The sequence below is a fragment of the Salvia miltiorrhiza genome, chromosome 2 (assembly GCF_028751815.1).
Source record: "Salvia miltiorrhiza cultivar Shanhuang (shh) chromosome 2, IMPLAD_Smil_shh, whole genome shotgun sequence".
In the NCBI taxonomy this organism is placed as follows: domain Eukaryota; kingdom Viridiplantae; phylum Streptophyta; class Magnoliopsida; order Lamiales; family Lamiaceae; genus Salvia; species Salvia miltiorrhiza.
Window position 1 is genome coordinate 55790756 of NC_080388.1, and position 20683 is coordinate 55811438.

General features: G+C 33.7%; 1 protein-coding gene and 2 long non-coding RNA genes across 3 annotated transcripts; all 3 read right to left on the reverse strand.

The window, feature by feature from the left end:
• Positions 1-10145: 10145 nt before the first annotated feature.
• Positions 10146-11128, reverse strand: LOC131009765 (uncharacterized). Its single transcript, XM_057937174.1, has 4 exons — positions 10917-11128; positions 10524-10653; positions 10284-10451; positions 10146-10175 (listed from the first exon to the last, which is right to left on the reverse strand). The coding sequence occupies exons 1-4, from the start codon at positions 10979-10981 to the stop codon at positions 10146-10148; spliced, it is 393 nt and encodes a 130-aa protein (XP_057793157.1). The 5' UTR covers positions 10982-11128.
• A 713-nt stretch (positions 11129-11841) lies between these two features.
• On the reverse strand, positions 11842-14849 carry LOC131010428 (uncharacterized). The gene is made up of 3 exons (XR_009096554.1): positions 14641-14849; positions 12721-12785; positions 11842-12076 (listed from the first exon to the last, which is right to left on the reverse strand). It is a non-coding gene; the product is annotated as an uncharacterized LOC131010428 (long non-coding RNA).
• Positions 14850-17366: 2517 nt separating this feature from the next.
• On the reverse strand, positions 17367-20374 carry LOC131010426 (uncharacterized). Its single transcript, XR_009096553.1, has 3 exons — positions 20166-20374; positions 18246-18310; positions 17367-17601 (listed from the first exon to the last, which is right to left on the reverse strand). It is a non-coding gene; the product is annotated as an uncharacterized LOC131010426 (long non-coding RNA).
• Between the last annotated feature and the right edge of the window lie 309 nt (positions 20375-20683).

Here is a 20683-nt window from a genome sequence, read left to right on the forward strand (position 1 = left end):
CATTTTTTTATATGTTATTTATTTTTTGGATCGATCTTATCAAAGATGCAACGTATAAAACAAAAGAACAGTCATATACACAAAATGTAGACTTTCAAACACCCTTTTGAGAACTCTTATCTATATTATTGGAAAAGAAAAGTGTTACACATGGAAAAAGTTGAAACTTTGTTAAAAATATTTAATAATACATTTTATCAATCATACAAAATAAACGCTTCATCGATGGAGTTTACTTTGAGAATATTATGTCATGCACGCTAAGTTGCCAATACAATGTTTCTGCGCATTTCTAGCCAATACAATGTTGAAACCATGCATGTTAGTTACATAAAATTAATTATTAATCCAATGTGTCAAAATCTAAAGATGCCTCTTTAATTCACACCGACTCCACCTAAGTATACAATACTGTGAAATACGTTGTTGATGTCACGACACAGATTACACATTTAATTTGTAATGGTGCAAATTTCTTAAAAAACGTGGTTAGTTAGCTACTTGACTATATATAATTGAGACTTTTCGTCTTGTAATAATAATAATAATAATAATAATAATAATAATAATAATAATAATAATAATAATAATAATAATAATAATAATAATGTAAAAAATATAATTTCGATGTAGGAAACTTGGGAAATTGCTCTTTAACACTAGATCTCATCTCATTATTTATCTAGAGGTGGTATGGAGTTCTTAACAGATTTTGGAAATATAAATCTTGTAATAGCTTTACGGTTTCTGAAGCATATAGCGTGACGAAGCTAAAAGTTTGTTTTGCTGTTGAAGAGTCCACTAAATATTACTTCCACAAAGATTATATGTTTTACGCAGTGAAGGACATGAATTTTAATAAATAATTAAAAAATGTACTTCATCTGTCCTTATAAAAAATAATTATTTGTAAATGACACGAGTTTTAATAAACTAGTTGAATATGTAGTGAGTGGAGTATGGGTTCCACTTTATTATATATGAGTGGAAAACTTACCAAAAATAGATTGGATACATTATATGAGGACGGACGAAAATGATAAACCGGATACATTTTACAAGGACTAAGGGAGTATATAATTAATATGTAGTAGAAAGCCCACGAAAATTGTGTGGAGAAAGGGTCATAAAAAATAATGTGTTTTTAGGTTGAAACATTTTGTAAATAGGGTCATAAAAAATAATGTGTTAAAAGGTTGAAATATTTTGTAAATATTGAGTGTGAATGTGATTTAAAATTTAAAATATAAGGGATAATTTTCAAAAAAGGAAAACATACAATCTTTATAGACGATCGAAAATAGTAGTAATAAACATATAAGTTTTGTATACGGATAATTAGGTTTCTTGTTTGAATTGAAGTCTAATAATTGAAAGTATTTGACAAATGATAAGAAATCATTTTAGACTAGAACACATAATTTAAACACGCGAAAGAAAGCAAACATATCTTCTTTCGTTTGTTTCTTCTATATATCCTTTTTCTTACATTGTAGGAACTTTAAGTTGGGTGAATCCAAAGAAACATTAGAAAAATCAAATATGATAGATTCAAACCTACATAGACATTAGTGAGATTGGAACAAAAGCCTTTGGCCATAGTAAAATTCATCATTAACAAGAAACAATCGTAACTTTCGTTTCCACCAATTGTGAGTACTGTATTTTATTTTTTGGCAATTGAAGAAAGTTTTACGCTAGCCTTATTTTCGAAGCCAAAGCTTCTTTGTTTTTATTATTATTATTATTATTATTATTATTATTATTATTATTATTATTATTATTATTATTATTATTATTATTATTATTATTATTATTATTATTATTATTATTTTTCTTTCCTTTTCCTGGAGAAGATTAGGTCTCTCGTTTCTCCTCAAAAAAAAAAAATTAATGTAAAAGGTCCCCAGACTGAAGCCAATGTTTTTTAGCAAGCATTATGACCTAGGGCTCCCAAGTTGAGAGTCCCAAATTTTAAATATAAATTCACAAGTTTCCCTCAAAAAAATAAATAAATTCACAAGTTATAATGTATTATTTTGTATTAATCATAAAAAAAATAGTATATATTAATCTTCAATTGATCATAAAAAAAAGAATCTAAATGATTGTGCTCGCCTCCGATCCTATATTTTGCTCTCTCATCTCACACTTTACTCTCTTCCGTATTCTGTTCTTTAATTTTTTTATTTCTAAGTGACTGCAACTTAAGAAATGTTAAATAAATTAGAAATTTTATGCATTGAAAATAAGGTAATAGGAAAACTTAATCTTGAAACAACAAGATTTCAAGTCTCATTTTTTATGGACTCTTTTTTTGGTTTTGCCTAATTAAAGTCCTCGAAGTCACAATTGAAATTTTTGTGCATGGGTTTTCCGACGTGTTGGGAGAAGGAAGTCATTCTTTCGGAGAAAGATATGAAGCCAAATAAATTGATTCAAAACAATTACTAATGGATTTACTACTTCGAATAATTTAGATTTGGTTTCCGTTCATGCAAAAGTCAAAGGATCTTTGTGATCAAATTTTGTGAGACATGTGTCACATATCCGTTTTATCAAGAATGCCATGCATCACGTGGGAAAAAAATATCTATATTGTTTGCACTAGTATTATATTAATATATAAGACAAGATAGTTAGGTTTATAGCCTATTTGCTATTGTTTTTTGAGAATGCCTATTTGCTATTGTAAACAAAAATATAGTCACACTTCATCTTCACTGTAACCAACCTCTATAGTATATTCTTTATAAGATTGATTTGGAGAAAAAATAGAAAACAAATAACCAAACCCCAAACTCCCCACCCCACCCGTATTCTTCAGCAATAATGCGTCTCTTTGTTGCAACGATTTCACACTATTACGATTTCATTTTATCAGCCATTTTTCATTAAAATCAAATGACTACTTTTAAAGTTGTCTCTATATTAATTGTGTTATAATTAGTTAAATTTCTCCAAGATGTAGACTGACACATGATCGAAGAAATATGATAGTAGTAAACAAATCAAATAATTTTGCTTAGTTCAAGTATTCATTTTCAAATTTTGATATTTATATTCGAAATTATATTATTCAAAATTGGATACAACTTTTAATATTTTAACTAGTTTTCACTAATACAAATTATGGCATTCGATTCAATATCCGAAAATATTCGGTTATATATATATATATATATATAGCCAATGTCAAATTTAAGAAAGTGATAAAACAGAAAAAGAATTAAAAAGTAAAAAATAAAGAAATAAAATACTAGTATTTATTATTAAGTGTTAATTAGGCATATGTATTGAATATATCACTTTTAAAAATATTGCAAATTGAATTAATTTGTCTCTAAACTGAATTAAATACGAATCAAATATTCGAATAATATTTGCTTCAAATAGCAATATATAGCGCGACTTTATAGAATTAAGGATTTTACATACTATGTAGTATTTGATTATTAAACCCATCCAAAAATTTTAGGGCAAATTGCATGAAAATACCTCACTTTATACCAAAATTTGGTTTTTTGACAATCTTTTCAATTGTAGCAAAAATTTGAACTACCTTTCAATTTGTTGCAATTGACTTCCGGAGTAATTTTCCGGCCAACTTAATGCTGATGTGGATTCCCGTAAAGTTGATGTGGCATGCCTCGCCGGACGACAAATTGCATGAAAATACCCCACTTTATACCAAAATCTGGTTTTTTGACAATCTTTTTAATTGTAGCAAAAATTTGAACTACCTTTCAATTTGTTGCAATTGACTTCTAGAGTAATTTTCCGGCCAAATTAATGTTGATGTGGATTCCCGTAAAGTTGATGTGGCACGCCTCGCCGGCTAATCAAACGACAACGTCTCTAATTACCTTAAACGATGTCGTTTTCCACGATTTTAGGCAAATTACAATTTCTAGTTTTATATATTTGTCGATTAGGGCTTCAAATGTCCTCATTTCTTCTCCCAAATTTTCTCATCTCAGTTGAAATTCTTGTTCCATAAATTCTCATTTGCAGCAAAAATCTTTGAACTGATGGATTCTTCTTCTCAAACGAGACGACTGAGCTCATACAATTTCCCCTTACCTCCAAAATTCTGCAGATGCGAAGAACCAGAGCCGTGCATCTTGCAGGCTTCAAATAGTGTGACTAATCCGAAGAGGCGCTACTTCTCATCATGTACAAAAATACCCACATCAAGTATCTTGTACTCTTTAAAATATACTTTTATTTAAGAGTAAAATTTTGAAGTAGCCAAAATGAAGCATAAAACACAATTTATGGCCACACATTGAAAAAACACAAAATTTGGCAATTTTTATTGATTTGGACGTTTTTACCCTTAATGAGGCGGACCGGGTAGGATCAGGCACGCGGGTCGCTTGCCGGGTCGGGTTAGGCACTTATGGCACTATTAGTGTCATAAGTGCCAAGATTTTACTTTAGTTTTATTTTGGATTTCCGTTGGCACTTATGACACTTATTAGTTGGCCGAAAAATTACTCCGGAAGTCAATTGCAACAAATTGAAAAGTAGTTCAAATTTTTGCTACAATTGAAAAGATTGTCAAAAAACCAGATTTTGGTATAAAGTGGGGTATTTTCATGCAATTTGTCGTTTGATTAGCCGGCGAGGCGTGCCACATCAACTTTACGGGAATTCACATCAACATTAAGTTGGCCGGAAAATTACTCCGGAAGTCAATTGCAACAAATTGAAAGGTAGTTCAAATTTTTGCTACAATTGAAAAGATTGTCAAAAAATCAGATTTTGGTATAAAGTGGGGTATTTTCATACAATTTGCCCAAAATTTTACAGCCTAAGTCTAATAATTTCATGAAATTAAATTTATACACACACTAGTAGGAAAGAAGATTCTAAAGCATATTGATTTCCAGGTCCATCACCACTATATCCAAAAGATGAATGTCAAATCATTACCGTCATCTTCTCCACTTACCAATCACTGATTGTCTCTATGACCTCATTAATTAATACCTTATTTATCCATTAGGATTACCACTATCATTTATTTTCAAAATTCCTGCCCTCGACTTGTTGTATACTACTCATACTACATAATAAAATCAACTTCTTTTTTATTTAAAAATTAAGGTATTTCGTGTGCGTGTTGTTGGTCTAACTATAAGTGGTTAATGTTCATATAATAAGATTCGGGATTCGAGACCATCGTTGTGCGGTTTTTAAATTTATATATTTACTTAAGTAATTTATCAAAAAAAATCAAGATATTTCTTTTCTTTTGGCCATAGGTGTGATCAATCAAGTCCACCGTCATGCCGTCTTTAAATTTATTTATTTATGTAATTTATAAAAAAAATCAAGGTATTTCCTTTCTTGTGATTAATCGAATCCATCGTCGTGCGGTCTTTAAATTTATTTATTTATTTGTGTAATTTATAAAAAAAATTAATTAAGGTATTTCCTTTCTTGTAGGTCTGATCAATGTCATAGAGCTTCGTTAATTTGTTGTTGTTTCTGCTTTCTTTTTGGTTTTATTCTGTTGTTTGCTGTTGTTTGCGGCATTGGGTTCCGGATGCACTTAGGGGCAATGGTCAGGCCAGAGCTCCTGAAGATGCATCCACCTTTTGTCGCTGTGTGGTTTACTGTTGCTCTTTTGAGTCCTTTAGACGGGTACTCTTTTTCCTTGCTAATGGTTTTTCCCACTGGATTTTCCGTAGCAAGGTTTTAATGAGGCCCGGCCCTTAGTCTGCTTTTCTGTGCTTTCAAGGGTTCTTTAAGTTTTTTTTCCCTTTTAATTCAATCTCATTTAATTAAAAAATTAATAGAGCTTCGTTAATTGGAAAATAAATTAAATTCTAATTAAAGCATATATTTTTTCCAGGTCCATCGCTCCAAAAGATCTATACTAGAGGTGGCCACGGTTCGGTTCTCGGTTCCAAAAATTGGAATCGGAACCGAACCGAAAAATAACCCTCACGGTTTCGGTTCCGAACCGTGAACCGGCGGTTCCGATTCGAACCGTTAGAACCGTCCATTTTTTTTAATGTAATTTTTATTATTTTATGTATTGTTGTGTAAAATTTAATGAAATTTGCTTTAATAAAATAAATGACACAAGAAAATATAAAGTTCATATACATTATTTTCTAAATTGAACTTATAATTCAAAGTTATACTCTTACAACTCTTGTAAATAAAATTTACAAATTACAACATAAAATAAAATTAAGGCAATTTAGAACTTGAGCTTAATTATAACATTTAAGTTATAATTGAGTTGTCTACGTATCCCGAAGGAATCAAAGTCCACGTAGTTCTCTTACCTTCGTCTTACCTTTGGTGACACCGCATAATCATGAAGTCTTCTACATGGCGAAGTCGAAGTCGTCGTCGAAGTCTTCGCCTTCGGTGCATTGAGATGACTCGCTCACATCGGTGGTATCTCCTTCGGTGGTGGATATGGGGTACTCCACGAACAAATCATCCCATTTATTTTCTTAATTTTTTCGTTAATTTATTATTTTCACATTTTTTATATTTTTTTCTTTTTTTCCAATTATTTCATCTTTTCTAAAAATATTACATTTATTCATATCAATTGTTATTTTTTTTCTTACGACAATAATTATTTGACCAAATAACTAAAATTAAAAGGCGGTTCTAGGCACGGTTCCACGGTTTCCGGTTCTAACCGTGGAACCTTCGGTTCACGGTTCCAAGGCGGTTCTGGCACGGTTCCAATCCGGTTCCCGGTTCCGGTTCCGGTTCGGAACCGGGAACCGGCGGTTTGAGAAATCGGAACCATAACCGAACCGGCCGAGCACGGTTTTGGTTCCGATTTGGAACCGTGTATCACGGTTCCGGTTCCAGAACCGTCCCGGACGGTCCGATTTTCCGGTCGGTTCCCGGTTCCGGGTTTTTTGGCCACCTCTAATCTATACAACAATCATACCGTCATCAATCACTGATTGTTCCATGACCTCATTAACACCTTAATTAATTAGCCATTAGGATTGTCAATATCATTTAGTTTTGTTAATTAAAAATATTAATTACCATGATACAAGTTTAACCCAGTGTTCTTGCTGAAAACGTATTGTCATAATACAGCATACGTTATATTATTAAATAAAAACTTAAAACCAGACATTGAAACTCAGCTCTATATATTTAATTTCCAATAAATTTTGCTGTATTGTTTATGTGTATTTATTTTTTGAATAATGAAAGCCTTTCTTTTGACACTATGTCTATGTTGATGAGTACAAGTTAGATGAGTCAGATATTTTTTAAGACAGTAACTTATGTTGATTTGGAAATTAGGACAAAAACTTTTAGACTTGTAAAAATAGAACACTAATTTTTTTTTACAGTAAAATAGGACACTAATTAATAAGTGTCGTAAAAATAGGACATTTCTCGACCGATAATTGGCCGAAAAATGTCATGCGGATGCAACACTTATTAATTAGTGTCCTATTTTACTCTAAAAAAATTAGTGTCCTATTTTTACAAGTTCAAAAGTTTTTGTCATAATTTTTAAATCAATCTAAGTTAATGTCCTAAAAAACCCTCGAACTCCAAGTTAGATTGCTTGAGTAGACGAAGCAGGAAGTGAAGTCAATGAATATAAAAGTAGTAGGATACGTAATTAATTATATAATTAAGTTAATTAATACAGAATTAATGATATATCAGCATTCCTGTTCAGTTCTAGGCTCATACCTAATAAAAATAAACAAGATTGATTAAGACAGCAGTGCCGTGCCGTGCCACTAACATGAATTAAGTTATTAAAAATCGATGGTGCGAATCAGAGTAAGAGTTTCCACCTATTAAAAGTAGGATCGGAATTTAAATACAAATTGATTGTTGCCGTTATCGTCACCTCTCACTTGTGCATAATAATATAATATGTTTTACATGCTTGCATATATCGTGTGAAAGAAAGTTGTTAATTTGAAAGAAAAAAAATCTAAATCCTTTTGTTTTATTATGATTTCATGTAAGGAGCTAGGCTTGTATGAAACGGTACATTCACACACCCACAATCACTGGTGGTGCATGTCATGCCTCCGATGGCAAGGGAGCAAAAAGATTTAATTTTTGGTGTGATCAAATTTTAATATTTTTGTACTTCTATATACTACTCCCTCCATCCCACCGAAAGTGGTGCGTATTCTTTTTTTAGCTGTCCCACCGAAAGTGGTGCATTTCTTTTTTTGGTAATAATTTTACACTATAAACAATGTGGCCTCACACACATTTACACACCTTTACACTATAATCTTATTCTCCTTAAATCTCGTGTCCAAAAAAAGTGCACCATTCCGGTGGTACGGAGGGAGTATAATTTAGGAGTATTAGGGGATAATTCAATAAAATTGAGGTGGGTCCCCCACTGGACCCGGCCCTTGCTCTATCACTGAAATCAAATGTATCCTAATAAAATTACAAATATGCCGGCTGATATGAATTTGAATAGAGATAAAATTAAGTGTTGATCTTATTCTTATATATGAATCTTGAATTATAAGAGTGCACGGTATATACTTATATATACATAATACTCTTATCCAACTAGAATGTGATCCCGCCGCGACATCATCAGATCCTCCTCAAAGTCTTAAGGAATAAAAGATTTGAAATTTATATGATTCGAGAGTTCATGGAATATATGCGAGAATGAATATATCATGTGACAGTAAATGGCTTACGTATTAAGAAATTTGGTCAGTATATTTCACACTACATTTTAAGACATTTAATTAATTCAGATTGATAATATCGTTTAATTATTATTTCAGTTGCAAAATAATAATTCCAGATTACCACACAAATTATAAGTTGCGTACGTCCAATAAGTTGTGTAGAAAAACCGAATAGTAGATTCAATGAAAATCTTAATTGGGGCCGGGATTTCAGGAAATTTATTATTATTATTATTACTAGTCGGTAACCCGTCGAAAATCGACGGGAATAAATGAAAATATATAAATATTTGTAATTATTTATTACATTTTTTATTTGATGATTTTTTTCACTAAAATAAAGCATTAAATAAGTTTGTTTTAAAGTAAAAGATGTTAACTAAATATATTTTTAGTCAAACAATTCTCTGAACTCATAAACTAATTTTAGACACTTCCACCAATCCAATCTGATTATGATGATTTTAGAATTTTTCGATGCTTAAAAATCAACTTCTGTCTCCTCCTCCAAAAAAAAAACAAAAAAAGAAGAAGCAAATACCAAAGTATGAAGCCGAAACATGATATGTCATGTTGTCATATATTCTAACGAAAATATGTCATGTTGTCATATATTCTAACGAAAATAGTTTTTCCTGTTTTAGTTTCACAGTTTTAGTTAGAATATGTTGTCATATTTACAATTGTATGAATAAATATAGATTACATGTTTAAATTAATTGAGGAAAATATTAATATTAATTTGTTTCATGTTTTTGGCAATATTTTCAGTTTCGCATTTTTATTTAAAATGTGTTGTTAAATAGCATTTACAATTACATGTTTAAATTGTATGAATAAATATAGATTACATGTTTAAATTAATTGAGGAAAATATTAATATTAGTTTGTTTCATGTTTTTGGCAATATTTTCAGTTTCACATTTTTAGTTAGAATGTGTTGTTAAATAGCATTTACAATTGTACTCATATTTAGATTCCTTCTAACGAAGTAATATATAAATTTCCATGATTGGGATATAATTAATGTATAAGAAATTAGATATAGAAATTTGTTGATGATAGGTTTGAAATTAGATATATAGAAATTTATTGATTAAAAATTTTAAAAAAATAAGAATGAATGAGAATGGAGGAAAATTAGAATAGAGTGATTCTATTACGCCACGTAGGATAGAGTTTATACAGTAAAAGACGAAATATATCCATCCTCGACTTTAAAGATACACTTTCTTTCCAACATGGTGCCAAGTAATTCAGGCGTGTCATTCCTACTATTTGTCTAATAACAAAAAAATGAATAATATTAATATTGTAATGCAAAACTTCAAAATAAAATTAGATATTAAGTTAATAACCTGTTCTTCCATCTCTTCCATTACTTGGGCAGCAGTTTTTTTAAGAAAATAAAGTACAGTATCCTCAAAAAATGTAAAGTATATTTCATCGTCTTCATCTTCTACAAGAACCTTCAGCAAAAATCTGAGTATAATAGGAAACCAAAAATATAATTAGTTGGATTTTATTTCTAACCAAAATACTATATGTAATATTTTTTATATATAGATTAAAATTTAGAAAACCAGTTACCTTATATTTATAGATCCAATCGGTTTTTTGCATTTTTTTGCAATAATCTCCGATTTTGCTTCCTTTAGGAACACCTTTGTAGCATTTGTCATTTCCACATGACTCATAATACCATGATTCTTCAGGGTGAAAGTCAATTATTTTGCCCTTGCAGATATAGTTTCCACTCTATAAATTGAAAGATAATTATTTTCTAATTCTGAATATATTTTAAAATATGTATAGCAAATTATAAATTACCTCAGAGTTTTTCATCTCTTTAATTGTTTTCACTAAAGCAGGTTTCAACCATTCTTCACTTTTTACTTCTCGGCTAACGTTGGAAATATTAGCTATGGTGTTATTGTTGGAATCTTTCGTAAGACCGCGCCTGAAATTATTATAAATGTGAAGAATATGTGAGAAACGGGTTATTAACAAAAAAATTAAATGACATCATAATTTTGACCTCAATATCCATGTGATATCGTTTTGGGACAAATACTATGTGACTTAGGACTTAAAAATAGATGTAATATGCTAGCATGGAAAAAAAATCATGTAGTAAAAAGTCGATGCATGAATAAATGTTTAATCAAAATTTATTTGTAAATATATATATATATATATATATATTTATATATGTATACAAACCTTAATATAAAATCTTTAACTTCTTGAATATCAGGACTGATAAAAAATCTGGTTGCGTGCTTCATTGTGGAAACTTTGGTTACACCTAAAATAACATTTAAATTATTAGTAACGCTGCTTAAAGTGTATTTAGTTATATTTTAATAAATGAGTATTGTAAATGATTAATAACATATGAACCTCTGAATGTTGATAACATAGCAAATTGTAAAGCTATCATTACTGGTTCTTTATCCTCGCTTGATCTGCTTTCCATGAATATCTTGAGTTCATCGGCATATGATTCCCACAATACGCAAATTACTTGTGTGCCACTGTTACATATATAATTAAAAACATAAATTAAAATAAAATTAGAAATATTAATCATTATTCAACGAAAAATTTAGAAACTTACTCTACATCAGCCAATGTTATGTCACACTTCTTAGCTTTGCCATGCTTCATTTCAACACAATCTATGGTAATATTTTCAGTTTTTACCTCCCCAAGAATATCTACAAAAAAATGTAATTTAAATACACAATCAAAACTAATATTAGGAAATTGTATAATAAAATATTTTTTTTCTATAATATGGTATACTTACCCAATACCAATTCTGGATCATGTGAATGAATATTTCGAAAATGGATGAAATCAAATCCATTTTCAGTAATATTCGGGCGTTCAGTTGATTCAGAAACAATGGTTTTAAAGCTAAAACTGATTTTCCACTCATGATTGATTTTTGCATGCTGAAAGTTAGGATTGTTTTTGTCACGACCGGCCTTAATTAAGGATAATTAATCCGGGAAAACCATGACTGGGGAAGGGAAATTAAGAAGCGGGTTGAGAAAGGGGCGCATAAAAGAATACTCAAAGGACTTGAATACGCGTGAAATATTCCTTAAAAGGGAAAAAGGCATAGGTCGCATAAAAAGGGTACTCAAAGAACTTGTATACGCGTTATATTCCTTAAAAGGAAAAAGGCATCGTTAGGGGCTTGGCTAAAATATTATCAGAGTTTGCAACGGAAGGCGTAACTGAAATAATCAGTGTTTATAGCGGAATGCATAACTGAGATACATGTATGAAGACATGTACCCTTTCTGAGCCTACTTTAAGTTCGACAAAAACTCCACTCAGCAACAACACTTCATCGCCCATCACAGCTCAACCTGCACAAACATAAACATCGAAGGGCTAAGTACAAGAGTACTTAGTGGGCAGTGCCAAGCATATAACATAATATCAACAACAAAACACAACTTCGCATAAGAGGCATAAGTTTCTTTCATATCATTTGCTCATTAAACATTTCCAAATTCATAAATAGCATAAGGGCATTCTTCATCATCAACAATCATAAACAAGCATCGTGTCGTGGAGAAGGCCTTCCCCAACGAACACGGGCATCGCACCGTGAGAGGGGGCCTCCCTCAGCGGTCACGGCATCGTACTATTGAGGGAGGCCTCCCCCAATAGACGCTGTAACACTGGCATACTGGCATACTGGCATCGCGCCGCGAGAGAGGCCTCTCTCAGCGGACACGGGCATCGCGCCGTGAGGAAGGCCCTCCTCAGCGGACACGGCATCGTACTGTTGAGGGAGGCCTCCCCCAACAGACGCAAGCATCAAACATAAGCATAAACTTATCAGCGTAAAGCATTCAAGCGTAAATAAGCGTAATCATTTAATGTGCATCATAATAAAGCTTAACTCATTTAAGCGTAATAAAGCATACCATACTTGAAGATCCAATTTGCATTTTAAAGCATAACACTTGCATAGCATTTTATTTACGCGTAAGAAATTGCCCACCTCAATTGTTCTTAAAGCTGGCGTGGAGTCGTTTCTTCTTCGGCTTCACTTTCTGTCGCCCGGACCTTCATTGATGAAGAGTCGATAAGTTCGTGAAGTAATTGTCATAAGACAAAGTCTAATTCTACGTGCCTAGGGTATCTTTTAGTGTTTTAGGGTTCTAGCATCCATAATTCGTTACATTAAAGACAGTAAAAAATCAATCATACCTCGTCTAATCTCATTCAAACACATAGGCAACACAAACACATAAGGCACATAAGAATCACAATCAAACATCATCAAAACATGCTCTGTTTTTACACTGACTCAACTTCAAAATTTAATCTGTTCTGACTCCGACATCTCCTGGACTCGAGACTCATACCGAAAGAAAGATCTTCGAATCTAGTTTCATATAAAAAAAAGTAGAGTCGAAAACTCCAAGTGGTTTGAGAGATATGACGTTTTTACCACGATCTACCATGTTCGGCAGTTTTGAACAATCGAAAACTTGGATTTTTGACAAATAGTAAACGTTGTCAAACTGGGCTCAACTTTGGTGGATATCTAGCTAACACAATAAGGTTAATACCATAAAAATTTGGAAAGCTAGATCACACAGGAAGCTACTGAAATAAATGACTCTTTCATCTGTTCTCTGAAATTCTCGGTAGTTATGTGCAGTTTAGGTTTTGCATTTTAAAGAAGTATCAAACGAAGTTGGAATGGCTTGAAATTTTACCAGGGTACTCAAGACTCATGTCAGGACTTGCTATAAAATTTTCAAAGCTATTAGACATCGACAAACCGTCGATCACAGTAGGTCAGTAGGCCTACGAAATTCATATTTATAAGTCCTTAAAAAAAATAATTTATATAAATCAAGAAATAAGAGTTTAATCCCAAAAATATTCATTAAAAGTCCATCATAATTTAAATAAAGAACGGACCTCATTTAAAATAAATAGTCCCAAACTTGTTACGCACATATACGAAATCTTTCATGAAACATCCTTTAAAATAAACTTTGATACATAGAAAATAATTCAACAACTTGAGCTCTTAAGGGGTTGTTTTGCAACAGACACCAAATCTGCCTCGGATCTCCAAATGATGCTCCAAAAGACATTCTGGAAACTAGACATTTCAAGGATCATTCTCCAATTTGAATCGAATGAAAAACAATTCAAACGAGCAAGATATGCCCTCTCAAAGATGGGTATTTAACAAGCAAAAATCTGAAAATTTCAGATTTCCAGATTACAACCAAGTCAGTGGGCTTTCTTTGAAAATTCATATCTCCCTTTACAAAACTCCACTGGGAACCCCAAGGGTCAATCTGGAAACTAGGGAGAGATCATAACACTCTCCAGTTGGATTTAATCTAAGAACATTCATGGTTTAGAAGATATGACTGTCTAAAGTTCAGTGCACAAAAAGCGTTCAAGTTTGGCAGATTCATAACATAAATCAGAAAACCAACTTTAGGCTTCACCAAAAATTCTAAAACTAAGCAAGTAAGTTCCCAACATGTCATTGAATATTCAGTAGAAAGCTAGGCTTGAGAATCAAAGATTTAAGTCGGGCTTTGCCACCTCAAAGTCGTAGGTTTGTAAAATCTACTGGATGGTACATGGAATAAGAACTAGATTTCAAGAATTTATACCGGTTGTTTCCCTTATTCAAAAATGGTGAGGCCGATGTCAAAAGAAAGATACGGGAGTCTAGAGTGACATATTCAAGTTTCAAAGGTTTTCACCGATTGAAACTTTACTTATGGCCTCCCAAAGATTGTTTACCAAAAATGTATTCCAGATGGGCAGTGATGTTTACAAATTCATAAATAAATCATAAGAGCTTCAAACCTTCTGAAATTTTGCCAAAGTATAGAAAACATATGAAAGATGATACACAATTAATTTGGGAATTTTTGGGAACCTTTTGGATGGCTGGAATCGCCTTGCAAAACACTGCCGGAGCAGTGTACTTATGGCAGAACTCGTGGCTGCTCTTCGGTTCCTTAGTGAAGAATGAAGATGATGAAAAGATTGTTGCCTGTATAATGGAATGTTAGATGCATTCTTGCGTGTGGTGGGGAAGGGAGTAGGTGGAAAGTTTGGTGTAGTGGAATTAGTGGAGTGGAAAGGGTGGAAGAGTAGGTGTAGTGGTGGGAAAAAAATGTAGTGGAGGATTAATGATGTATATTCTATGTCTCGGTGATTCTGTAATTGTAATAAAATACTGGCTTCTGTTCATTATTCGTGTATAAATTAAATACGTAGATTTAATTCACTTCATAAGCCATTTAATATCTAGATTAAATCCGTAGATTTAATCTGCGTTGCAGTCGGAATAATTCCTCATCTTCTAGTAGCACTAATAAAATATAACTGCTTCTGTTTTTCGATTAATAAATAACATGACTTTGCTAAGTCAGTTACAACTTGGAAATAATAATTATTGAATAGCTCAATAATCCTCGTCGCGTTTTTTTCTCATACGTAAAAAAAAAATATAAAGCTAAAATAATAACTCTGTTTCTGAAAAAAAATCAGGACCATAAACTGGATTTATTTAAAAAAATTTGCATTTACTAGTTTTAATCATAAATAAAAGAGCGGGCTACTACATACTACCCCTCTTAACAAAAATTTCGTCCCGAAATTTGCATATCTCTGCTAAAACAGTTCGGGGTATTTTTCCTTCATCTTGTCTTCAAGTTCCCGCGTAGCTTCTCTTGTCTGCGGTGTCTCCATAAGATTTTCACTGATGTGATTGAGGCTGATTTCGCAAGTGTCCACGTATTGCTGGCAAGGGGGTGTGGGTGTTCTCAATTGTTGAACCTCGTTGTTTGTTGGGGCATTGCGTGGAGTAGTGACCTTTTTGGCCACAATTGTAACAACCGTTAGTTCCAGCCCGACAAACACCTCTATGCATCTTACCACAATTTGGGCAAGGTAAAACTCCTTTCTGACCTTGGTTACCCCCAGTTGGCTTGAGATTAGTTTGTGCCTCGTACCTTGGTTGAATAAACTGTTCGGCCCGTTCATTTTCTTGCCACACTTTCTTACTGGTCTGATTGATATTGTCTTCGTTGTTGTCCCACTTGCGCTTCCCTTTGAGAGTATGTGAGGCTACTGGTAAGTCTTTTGGCGTTGAGATCAACAATGGGGCTGACTTGTCCGACGGCATTGCAGCTTCAATGTCAAGTGCCCTGTTCAGAGACTCCGTGTATGAGAGTCCTCCGTGGCTTGCTAGAGCCATCCTAATTTCGTACCGCAGTCCGGCACAAAATTTCTCTGCCATCTTCTCCTCTGTGTCCACTTGTTGTGGAGCAAACCTCGACAGGTTGCAGAATTCCTTGTCGTATTCAACCACAGATTTCTTTCCTTGCTTTAACTCGTAGAACTCAGCTTCTTTCTTCTTTCTATAGCTTTTCGGGATATATTTATCATATAATCCCGTCTTAAAATCTTCCCAAGTATAGATTGCCCATTGTTCCGGTGTCAGGATTTTTCGTCGTGCTTCCCACCAGAAGTCAGCTGATCCTGTTAGTTGGAACGAGACGCAAGATAGGCGCTCCTCATCAGTACAACGTAGGAAGTTGAAGATGCGTTCCATTGCACGCACCCAAATCTCAGCTTCAGCTGGTTCACTTGTTCCGTCAAACGTAGGTGGGTTCTGCCTTAAAAAGAGTTCTTCGACTCTCCTAGTCGGGGGCGGAGGGCATGGGTTATGTCCTCGAGCATCTTGTGGTTCTTCGGGTACAACGTTACGATTTCTGCGATTGTTATTGTTTCTCGCAGGGCGTCCTCTCTTAGGCGGCATTCTGGTAGCAAAGATGTGCCAATTAGTACACCCTAGCATAATCTAATACAAACCTCAAAAGAATTCTTGTAAATGTCAACTTAATATAACTTGTAAGCAAGTCATGACTCCAATGACATCATTGATCATTGATGTAGTAAGCTTTAAGGGTCCTTAGCATCTCAAATCTATGAGTCATAACAATCCTTAAGCATATAATATCACATCATCTAAACTGGATACTTAAGCATAAGTCATGGAGATTTATAGTGGCTATAATATCATCAGCTTAAGAAAATTTTTCTATACGTATCACTTATCTTGCTTCCTTCACTATAGCCACCAAAAGATACAATCTAATTTTTTTCTATGTTCTGTCGTAGTGGTGATCTCTTAACTTAATAGCTCTATGTTCATAGGCATACTTAATCGCACTTGCGTAAATCATTTCATTCAATAACAACTTAACATGGCTATTGACAGTTACTCACTTTGCTATTACGATAATTCTCACTTTTTGTAAACATTAACTCAAAACTTGGAAGAGCTTACCATTCTGCTTCGTTGAGTGTGATGCGATGAAGTGCTGAGCTTTGTCGATTGAACTCTAGACACTTTAGTGATCAATTCAAAGTTTGGCTTAAATAAACTCTTAGGCTCAGAGCAAACGAACTGCTCTGATACCACTCTGTCACGACCGGCCTTAATTAAGGATAATTAATCCGGGAAAACCATGACTGGGGAAGGGAAATTAAGAAGCGGGTTGAGAAAGGGGCGCATAAAAGAATACTCAAAGGACTTGAATACGCGTGAAATATTCCTTAAAAGGGAAAAAGGCATAGGTCGCATAAAAAGGGTACTCAAAGAACTTGTATACGCGTTATATTCCTTAAAAGGAAAAAGGCATCGTTAGGGGCTTGGCTAAAATATTATCAGAGTTTGCAACGGAAGGCGTAACTGAAATAATCAGTGTTTATAGCGGAATGCATAACTGAGATACATGTATGAAGACATGTACCCTTTCTGAGCCTACTTTAAGTTCGACAAAAACTCCACTCAGCAACAACACTTCATCGCCCATCACAGCTCAACCTGCACAAACATAAACATCGAAGGGCTAAGTACAAGAGTACTTAGTGGGCAGTGCCAAGCATATAACATAATATCAACAACAAAACACAACTTCGCATAAGAGGCATAAGTTTCTTTCATATCATTTGCTCATTAAACATTTCCAAATTCATAAATAGCATAAGGGCATTCTTCATCATCAACAATCATAAACAAGCATCGTGTCGTGGAGAAGGCCTTCCCCAACGAACACGGGCATCGCACCGTGAGAGGGGGCCTCCCTCAGCGGTCACGGCATCGTACTATTGAGGGAGGCCTCCCCCAATAGACGCTGTAACACTGGCATACTGGCATACTGGCATCGCGCCGCGAGAGAGGCCTCTCTCAGCGGACACGGGCATCGCGCCGTGAGGAAGGCCCTCCTCAGCGGACACGGCATCGTACTGTTGAGGGAGGCCTTCCCCAACAGACGCAAGCATCAAACATAAGCATAAACTTATCAGCGTAAAGCATTCAAGCGTAAATAAGCGTAATCATTTAATGTGCATCATAATAAAGCTTAACTCATTTAAGCATAATAAAGCATACCATACTTGAAGATCCAATTTGCATTTTAAAGCATAACACTTGCATAGCATTTTATTTACGCGTAAGAAATTGCCCACCTCAATTGTTCTTAAAGCTGGCGTGGAGTCGTTTCTTCTTCGGCTTCACTTTCTGTCGCCCGGACCTTCATTGATGAAGAGTCGATAAGTTCGTGAAGTAATTGTCATAAGACAAAGTCTAATTCTACGTGCCTAGGGTATCTTTTAGTGTTTTAGGGTTCTAGCATCCATAATTCGTTACATTAAAGACAGTAAAAAATCAATCATACCTCGTCTAATCTCATTCAAACACATAGGCAACACAAACACATAAGGCACATAAGAATCACAATCAAACATCATCAAAACATGCTCTGTTTTTACACTGACTCAACTTCAAAATTTAATCTGTTCTGACTCCGACATCTCCTGGACTCGAGACTCATACCGAAAGAAAGATCTTCGAATCTAGTTTCATATAAAAAAAAGTAGAGTCGAAAACTCCAAGTGGTTTGAGAGATATGACGTTTTTACCACGATCTACCATGTTCGGCAGTTTTGAACAATCGAAAACTTGGATTTTTGACAAATAGTAAACGTTGTCAAACTGGGCTCAACTTTGGTGGATATCTAGCTAACACAATAAGGTTAATACCATAAAAATTTGGAAAGCTAGATCACACAGGAAGCTACTGAAATAAATGACTCTTTCATCTGTTCTCTGAAATTCTCGGTAGTTATGTGCAGTTTAGGTTTTGCATTTTAAAGAAGTATCAAACGAAGTTGGAATGGCTTGAAATTTTACCAGGGTACTCAAGACTCATGTCAGGACTTGCTATAAAATTTTCAAAGCTATTAGACATCGACAAACCGTCGATCACAGTAGGTCAGTAGGCCTACGAAATTCATATTTATAAGTCCTTAAAAAAAATAATTTATATAAATCAAGAAATAAGAGTTTAATCCCAAAAATATTCATTAAAAGTCCATCATAATTTAAATAAAGAACGGACCTCATTTAAAATAAATAGTCCCAAACTTGTTACGCACATATACGAAATCTTTCATGAAACATCCTTTAAAATAAACTTTGATACATAGAAAATAATTCAACAACTTGAGCTCTTAAGGGGTTGTTTTGCAACAGACACCAAATCTGCCTCGGATCTCCAAATGATGCTCCAAAAGACATTCTGGAAACTAGACATTTCAAGGATCATTCTCCAATTTGAATCGAATGAAAAACAATTCAAACGAGCAAGATATGCCCTCTCAAAGATGGGTATTTAACAAGCAAAAATCTGAAAATTTCAGATTTCCAGATTACAACCAAGTCAGTGGGCTTTCTTTGAAAATTCATATCTCCCTTTACAAAACTCCACTGGGAACCCCAAGGGTCAATCTGGAAACTAGGGAGAGATCATAACACTCTCCAGTTGGATTTAATCTAAGAACATTCATGGTTTAGAAGATATGACTGTCTAAAGTTCAGTGCACAAAAAGCGTTCAAGTTTGGCAGATTCATAACATAAATCAGAAAACCAACTTTAGGCTTCACCAAAAATTCTAAAACTAAGCAAGTAAGTTCCCAACATGTCATTGAATATTCAGTAGAAAGCTAGGCTTGAGAATCAAAGATTTAAGTCGGGCTTTGCCACCTCAAAGTCGTAGGTTTGTAAAATCTACTGGATGGTACATGGAATAAGAACTAGATTTCAAGAATTTATACCGGTTGTTTCCCTTATTCAAAAATGGTGAGGCCGATGTCAAAAGAAAGATACGGGAGTCTAGAGTGACATATTCAAGTTTCAAAGGTTTTCACCGATTGAAACTTTACTTATGGCCTCCCAAAGATTGTTTACCAAAAATGTATTCCAGATGGGCAGTGATGTTTACAAATTCATAAATAAATCATAAGAGCTTCAAACCTTCTGAAATTTTGCCAAAGTATAGAAAACATATGAAAGATGATACACAATTAATTTGGGAATTTTTGGGAACCTTTTGGATGGCTGGAATCGCCTTGCAAAACACTGCCGGAGCAGTGTACTTATGGCAGAACTCGTGGCTGCTCTTCGGTTCCTTAGTGAAGAATGAAGATGATGAAAAGATTGTTGCCTGTATAATGGAATGTTAGATGCATTCTTGCGTGTGGTGGGGAAGGGAGTAGGTGGAAAGTTTGGTGTAGTGGAATTAGTGGAGTGGAAAGGGTGGAAGAGTAGGTGTAGTGGTGGGAAAAAAATGTAGTGGAGGATTAATGATGTATATTCTATGTCTCGGTGATTCTGTAATTGTAATAAAATACTGGCTTCTGTTCATTATTCGTGTATAAATTAAATACGTAGATTTAATTCACTTCATAAGCCATTTAATATCTAGATTAAATCCGTAGATTTAATCTGCGTTGCAGTCGGAATAATTCCTCATCTTCTAGTAGCACTAATAAAATATAACTGCTTCTGTTTTTCGATTAATAAATAACATGACTTTGCTAAGTCAGTTACAACTTGGAAATAATA

Coding starts and splice junctions, on each gene's coding strand:
- LOC131009765 (XM_057937174.1), bottom strand. CDS start 10,981: ATGAAGCACGCAACCAGATTTTTTATCAGTCCTGATATTCAAGAAGTT. Junction 10,654..10,916: donor GTTAAAGATTTTATATTAAG/GTTTGTATACAT, acceptor TAATAATTTCAG/GCGCGGTCTTACGAAAGATT. Junction 10,176..10,283: donor ATTGGATCTATAAATATAAG/GTAACTGGTTTT, acceptor TATTATACTCAG/ATTTTTGCTGAAGGTTCTTG.